The 7,866-nt window shown below is 46.8% G+C and overlaps 2 protein-coding genes across 2 annotated transcripts; both read left to right on the top strand.

Annotated features, from left to right (window-relative positions):
* Positions 1–2,152: 2,152 nt before the first annotated feature.
* On the top strand, positions 2,153–3,598 carry LOC125947346 (uncharacterized). Its single transcript, XM_049671890.1, has 3 exons — positions 2,153–2,180; positions 2,313–2,536; positions 3,584–3,598. The coding sequence occupies exons 1-3, from the start codon at positions 2,153–2,155 to the stop codon at positions 3,596–3,598; spliced, it is 267 nt and encodes an 88-aa protein (XP_049527847.1).
* On the top strand, positions 2,434–5,941 carry LOC119431852 (uncharacterized). The gene is made up of 3 exons (XM_049660983.1): positions 2,434–2,536; positions 4,037–4,385; positions 5,479–5,941. Exons 2-3 carry the CDS (start codon positions 4,176–4,178, stop codon positions 5,584–5,586), a joined length of 318 nt encoding a protein of 105 aa, XP_049516940.1. The 5' UTR covers positions 2,434–2,536; positions 4,037–4,175; the 3' UTR covers positions 5,587–5,941.
* The last annotated feature ends 1,925 nt before the right edge of the window (positions 5,942–7,866 follow it).

The raw sequence follows: 7,866 nt of genomic DNA, 5'->3' as shown, positions 1-7,866 counted from the left end.
TCGATGGATTTCGCTGCATGTCGCACGTGGTAACTCTAGACGGTGATATGGTGGCCGATATCTCTCAGAGTGCTATCTCCTAATTTCACCTCGATAGCCTTAATTATTTATATCTACAGCACTAAATTTCCCCAATTGGCACCATCCTTGTTTGTCGTCCCCATTCCTGATAAGCATCGTCAAGTATTTCGTTGTCAACTGAAGACCCATTCCATTAATTTTTCATAGTATCCCTCAGCCAAAAACGAAAATATCTTGAACGAACCTTTCAGCTCAGATTGCTTCCTCTTGATTATGCCCGAAAACTGCAGGCGCGCGTTCCTCCTGCCTTTTCCAGTGAGCTAACCAGGATTAGGGATTTAGTGGATTTCACAAGAGATAATGCACAACTGACTTCGTCCCAAGCATCCCAATATTGGTTCGGTTATTGTTGAGTGGTGATGGAACTACTTTCTTCTTTGGACTGGAATTGCCATGCTCGGCTGTGATATCAAGTCGACCACTTTCGCTCCGTAGGGACCCTATACAACATTGATTTTAATTTTGATGCCACCGACACAGGTGCAGCCACATGCAGAGGACACACAATTCATGATGTTGTCTGTCTTCTGTATATGCTGTCCATCTTGTTTGAGTATCTCGAAGCGCTTTCCGCTTTGTGCTGGCGTGTTTATCTGCGCACTGCGTAATCAACGTGAAATCTAGTGCTCCTACTAATCACATATCCGTCGGCGAGCAGGACTTTCGTTATAACTGCAGCTTGAAATAGACTGAATCAGGCGGGGAAAAAAAGTGAGGCACCCTCAGGTCAGATACAACTCGACACAGAACGCAAGAGAAGTCTGGAAGGATAGCAACATCAAAAAGAAAACCAAATAAGAACATTAGGATCAAAAAAAGATAAACCCGGGAGGGCCGATCGTGATCTTCCTTCCTCAGCCGGTTCTTTTCTATATTCGTATAGTAAAGAACTGGGTCAACCTCAGCAGCGGATATCTTATATGAAATGACGTCACGTTGACTTATTTCTATATTGGAACTCTTCTCAAGCAGAAAATATGTTGTCACGGCGCTTCCTAACTTCTCCCCCTTGGCTTTTCCCCACAAAGCTCGACGGGTAGCTTCTGTGTCAGGTGTACTAAAAACAACCAGCAGCTATGATGTATAATGAACTATGTTTGGATACCTTTGCAGGTACTATTGTCTGCAGTCGGCCTCGCCCTCGCCGGCAACCTTGGCGGCGGCGGCGGCGGCTTCGGCGGTGGAGGATTTGGTGGCGGCGGCCACGGCGGTGGTGGGTTCGGCGGCGGTGGGGGAGGACATGGCGGAGGTAGGCTGTTGATTATTCTCCTGTACCAACCGTTCATTTTCATACTGCAGGGAAAACAGATATACTTCAAAAAATCGCTTTTTTAAATTTACCAAGGGTTAGAAATAGCTTCGTGATATGGCTTCTGTAGGAAGTACCTCGCAAAGGCGTGCTATCCTGACATGAAAGTCAGTAAATGTTCAACATTTGGTCAAAGCCATGTACACTAGCCTTACGTTTCGGGCGAAAGTTAAATGCTTATAAGCAATTTACCTGAAATTCTAGATATTTTGTTCCCAGGGCTTCACTTTAAGAAAGAACGGGATAACTGAGAGGTAGGTTTACCAGCATCATTCACGAACGAGTCCTCTACATAGGCCTGAAGAGCTCGAGACCTCACGAGCGCTTCAAGTCTGCCGAAAATGAGTTTATCTGGGACTTATGTGCCGAATTCCGCGTGCTTCTCGTTTACAAGCTGCGTTAGAACCAAGCAGCACGATAAAAAATTACATATTGTAAAGCGTACCGTAAGAAAGTGTTTGGACGATTTTATAGATATTCACTATGGGCTATATGCTGAATCGCAGTCTCAGATTCGTGCTATTATAAATAAATTGCGTTATTGTGAATGCAATAATAATTAGATTTGATAATATTGTTTTCAAGTTGATGTTTATGATGAAACTTGTTATGAATGAATAGCGAGCAAGGCGAACCTGCAGTTTAGCTTTACTTTAAAATGAAATATACGGTTACCAAGAACTGCGTGACCACGTAGCCACAGTAACGCAGCCGTAATGTTTTAAACACTTGCAGGGAATAGACAATATATAAAGGCAGGATATGATTCGTGGCAAGTTGAAGCTGCTCAGTGAGAAATATTTGCGGAGCAATGCACGACGCGTTTGGTGGTAATTTTGGCGTATACCGTAAACGGCGATGAAGCGAGAGATGAACGTGTGAGGCATATTGACTACACTCGCCCGTGGCGGTGTGCGCGTAGGTGGCGGCGGTGCCGGCGGTGGAGCCGTAGTGAGCACATCTGTGGTCGAAATCAAGAGCCTCGGCTCCACCGGAGGCGGTGGCGGCGGAGGCGGTCACCACGGCGGAGGCGGCGGCGGCTTCGGCGGTGGAGGATTCGGAGGCGGCGGCTTCGGCGGAGGTGGACACCACGGTGGTGGTGGCGGCGGTGGCGGTGGCGGTGGCCAGGTCGTCGGAACGTACAAGGTTTGCACACTTTTGCTTTTCACACCAGAGCCAATGCGAAAGCCGGGACATCCTCGAATAATACGTGCGCAGTTGACGAAGCTATAGGGTAAAGAGAAAGACGAAAGAGATAATCGGTCCTTATCCAGGGACCGTCGATGACATAGATATAAAATAACTGCTTAATAACAGTACAATATCATTGATCCTATAAAGTTGCGGGCTTGATTTTAAAAACATTCCCAACCAAACAAAATGCCATTGGCCTACTGTAGAGCGCCAGCATCAGAGATGACCGGGGTCAAACTGTAGGTTAACTGCCGCTTCTTCTTTCTGAGGTTTTACGTGCCAAAACCAGTTCTGATTATAAGGCACGCCGTAGTGGAAGGCTCCGGATTAATTTTGACCACTTGGGGTTCTTTAACCGCAACTCGTTCTTCATACTCTACAGAGTACAGCACAATGAGTAACGTGGAGGTACCTGTTAAATATTACATTTTGTAGGTGTTAACAGGCCGTGATACAATGTATCGAAACGAATAAGAGCATTCCTGTTGGGGTCTTTCAAGATTCAGCTGAGCCGCTATAGCAACCACAAAGTCGCACAATAACACACCATTTTTTTACTATGAGCAGTAGTTATAAGGTGTGCTAAGAAATGGCCGATCATATTTGTCTATTCGTACTCTTGTCACGTTTTGATAGAGGAACAGCACAACGTGAAAAAGCAAAATGAAACAGATGCCATGGCTGATTTGCTCAAGTGAATAGATGTTACTTGGATGGGCTCCTGACAAACGCTGACGGTTTTCCGGCGTGCTCATTAAGTGCACGACGGTGGTCTAAATACGGTGCCTGAGACGTTGGTGCACGTGCACCCGGCACACTCTCCCAACGCCGCGTTGAGAGTGTGTGCGTGGAGCAACGCGAACACCAGGCGTGTCCTGCATGTCATGCTTGCCAATGGATGGCACTGTGGACAGCGCACACGTGCTGCTGCATGCAAGCTGCGTGCTTCTTAAAATTACGGGGGAGTCTCCTAACGTTCTCCAGTTCTCCGTTCGCCAGGAGTTCTTCAGGTAGTTCAGAAGTTCTCTCAGTAGTCTTCAGCAGTACCTCTGCATTCCAGCCAAGATCGCATGGCATTCTGCAAACGTATTGAGGAGTCGAAGACTCAAATTTGCTGTTCGTAGAAATTCAGTTGAATTATTCAAAGAATCATTGAAGTCTAAGATTTTTGTTACTTCGTGCCTGTCGTTTTCCAGTGCTAGCATCATGCCCGCCTAATTGGCTTGCATCAGAAAAGGAAGATGGAGCCAACATAGAAGCGAAGATGCGATTTAAAGGCCGAAAACTAATGCCTGTTTCGAGGGCGTCGAATATTTAAAAGGGTGCTTAAATTTTGAGCACGAAACGTGTCAAAAAAGTCAGGCAGTCGTCTTATACCAGTGATAGTTGTAGAAAACCCGATTATGTTGGTTGCGAGTGTTTACAGTCGCACACGAATCAATGTCCGTGCAGGCCGGCCCTGCATACTTGGTCAAGGCGCTGCAGCCCGTCAGCGGTGGCGGTGGTGGCGGACTCGGCGGTGGTGGCGGACTCGGCGGTGGTGGCGGACTCGGCGGCGGTGGCTTCGGTGGAGGAGGCTTCGGTGGTGGACATGGCGGCGGACTCGGAGGCGGCGCTGTTGGAGGCGGAGGCGGCACGGCCACCTACCACGTTACTGTCAAGGGCGGTGGCGGCGGTGGTGGCGCTGGAGGATACGGCGGCGGCGGCTTCGGCGGCGGCGGAGGACACCATGGCGGTGGCGGCGGTGGTGGTGGCCACGGTGGAGGAGGAGGCGGCGGAGGATGGTGGTAGAGCACACCAGGTAAAGGTTTCACTCATGGGAGTGTCCCAGGAATCTCTGGCCGTACTTAGAAAGCGCAAGGTCAATTTTATGGAAATAGACACAGATTAGGTTGATGATAGCCAGCACGACGGTAAATCATTTCGAAGCAAAGGCATCGTGATCATGGCGAGAGGCAATCCATCACTGGCCGTCTCAGGCACGCTACCCTGAACGCAAATTCTTTTGTGCTGTACTCGCCGAAGAGCTTTGGTAAGCTGTCGGAAACAAACGCCAAACAAACAAACTCCTGTTCAACGTGCAGCACATTCATTCGGTGATTTTTGTTTTGTTTGTTTTACTGAGTTAAAAATGTTCTCAGACAAGTTTTGTAATTGTTCGTTCAAGCGTTTGCCCTCGTGCACAGGCTAAATAATATACGGTTCGGCATGAAGTCAGGTTGAGCAGTACAGAGCGTGCCGACGTGAGAACAGAAAAATGAAAAGAAAATAGGTGCGTAGTCAGGAGTGCTGTACTTCTTGTTCTGAGTGTAGCAAGTATGATTTGCTACAATAGCTCGTGTATGAAATGTTACAGGGCAGGACAGTTTAATACAGCATTACAGTAACGGATTAAATCTTAAATACTTGGCTTTTGCCATTGACATTCACAGCAATGCGGCGTTATTAATAACCGTTGGCGCATAAAGAAAACATTATTTCTGCAGAAGCCACGAATTAAATAACCCTTAATTGTGTCAAAACCACTAGGATTTGTAGGATCGATTGTGGCAGGGATAGTGCACGGGAAATTTCCGAAAGAATAAAAGGTGCGCAAAACAGACACAGTCACATGTGAGGGAGCGAAAACAACTGAACAGCTTTCTATATTTGCCACCTACCGTCTGCATTTCTAATGGTACTGCACATTTTACACTTTGCAATTAATCGCTTCGTCATGATACGAAGACGAAGAGCTATTTGAGGTGAAAGAAATGACCTTGACTTAATAATTACCTAGAAAATTAAAGGTTGTTGAGCATGACTGCAACATCTGAAAGATTATGACTTTAACGTGAAATTGCTATTTGTGAGTGCGATAATGGGTAATTCTCACCGTTGATTCTCTCTTTCAGCCGCAGCCAATGTACCATGTCATCGTTCACAAGTCTCACTCAATAATCGCCAAAAACTGTAAGAAGCCCCCATGGAAGCCTCGTGTGAACGCCGACAAGCAGCCATAACGTGACGGCCAGTAGAGCAATCTAGTGTGGATGCTCCTACCGTTGCCGAGAGCGCTGCAAGCCACGGAGCGCTGATAAAGATGAAATACGCATGAAAGCAAGAAGTCTCCGCGACATGCTGTGATAAGAGGCGGAGCCGCCTGAAGCTTTGACTTTATACGGATTAGCCGTGAGCTTGAAATTATCAAGTCTTTTATGGACTGACTTCGTCAAAGATGTCTTCCAAGCGGCGACGCTCTCGCATACGATCGACCTGCCAGCCATGACCCACAATTGTGGAGCCATAGTCGCAGTGACGGCACCTTTACCTCGGCTGAAATATGCCACAAAGACAATAAACTACGGTGTCCTCTCATGAGAGAGGCACAAAAAAAAGCCCTTCAGCCTGTTGTCATTCCTCAAACAAAGTTTCATTGAAAAAAAACTAGCATCCAATCAAAGCTATTGCACCTTTTAGGTATTTTCGGTAAACGTTTATGCTACACAAATGAATCATATTCATGACATTTATGTGCTTTCTTCAAACAGCTGGCCTGTGCGATTGACAGCGACACTCCAACATAATCTTTTCTCTAACTTGCGCATTTGTTTTGCTCACCCCGATGGTTTACTTTCTCTCTTCCTTTAGATTTCATCATCCCATCTTTCATCATCCCATGATGATGATGATGCTAACCTTCTTTAAGTTTGTAACTGCCATCACAAAGGTCCCGCTCCGATGCGTTAGTGATGGCAGTCACAAATTTACAGAAGGAGAGCAAACCAAATATTTCCATCTTGTTAACATTCGTACCTTTCACCTTATTCTTCTCTCGTTTTTCCAAAGATCTCGCGAGTTTTTTGAGCTGATCTCATGATAGTAAGTCTACACGCATTTAGAAAGCGCCCAATGGTGTGGCTGTGGCCGGTACCACTCAATAAATCCCGTGGGATTTATAGTTCGTAACACTGCTGAAATTATACGTCTGGATGCATTTTTTTGCAGCAAGTTTATGGGCAAGAAGACTTGCTGACAGAAGACTTATGACAAGAAGAAGAAAGAGAAGCAAAGAAAGGCAGGGAGGTTAACCATATGCACATTCGGTTTGCTATCCTACACTGGGGGAGAGGGGATAATGGGCGAGAAGAGAGAAAGAAGGGAGGAGAGAGAGGGCACTATAGTTGCACGCACACTGGAAGGCACGCACACAATCTTTAACGGTCGCAACGACTTGTCGACTCGAGGCAATGTATACCAATGACCTCATTGCTTTCTGCACCAGCAACGCGCACGGCCGTGCTCCAACGTTCTTCGCTACTGAAAATAGTCTCGAGTCCAGCCGGTTTAATGCTCTCCGGAGAGGGCGGTGCTGTACATCGTAACGGGAACAAAGGCACACGAGGTGTTCAGTGGTCTGTTCGGTCGCGCAAGAGTCGCACATAGACGTGTCACCCATTCGAATGCGAACGAGTAAGCTTTTGTAAATACCACCCCGAACTAGAGGCGGCATAACAATGACGCATTGGAGCGGGACCTTTGTGATGACAGTTTATGTAGACGACACTTAGACGACCAATGACTGTGCGTCATAATTCGAGCCACTAGATGAAATTTTGTTGAATCGCCGGCTCTTGATAGGGGGATCGGAACCCTATGGTTTACTTGATACCGGCGGACCGAAAGCCTCGCTGGCGAAGCCATTATCAGCAATACCGGTATGTCCTTTCGGTCACTGTAATATTATGTCGTGTCCCTTCTAAAGAGCTTGATGAGGAGACGGAAAAAATGGAGGTAAAAAAAAGCCTTTGTCGTTCCTCTAGCTCCGCCGAAGGTGTCTCTTGCATAGCATAACATCACCTCTTAAGCGCTATTGAACATTGTGGACCTTACAGCAGTTAGCCTGGGCTACTTGGCCGGCAATTGTTCTGCCTGAGTATCTCTTATGCTATTAGCAAGGATGCTAGGCGAACCGTTCATCATCAAGCATCAAACCTCACACGCTACACAAATGACCCTAACAGACATGCTGCACAACCTAAGCATTGATCGCAGAACTTAATGTCACGGTCTTTACTACTGTCAATGAAAACAACACCATGTCAGGAACCACTCACGATACAGCGGTGGCATTAACCGCGGTTATCGCTAAACGCAGTTAGCGCGGTTACACAGCAGGCTAAACGGAGGTCAGGCCACTAACCGCGGTTGACTGCAAACATTCTGGATATTGTCAAATTCCGGCATATTGTCGAATACTGTAATGACATAAATTTGACGGCCGCACTGTGTTCGAATTTTTC

Source organism: Dermacentor silvarum, chromosome 1, assembly GCF_013339745.2.
Source record: "Dermacentor silvarum isolate Dsil-2018 chromosome 1, BIME_Dsil_1.4, whole genome shotgun sequence".
Taxonomy (NCBI): Eukaryota; Metazoa; Arthropoda; class Arachnida; order Ixodida; family Ixodidae; genus Dermacentor; species Dermacentor silvarum.
The sequence above is the reverse complement of the archived record's forward strand: the minus strand, read 5'-3'. Positions and strand labels throughout refer to the sequence as shown.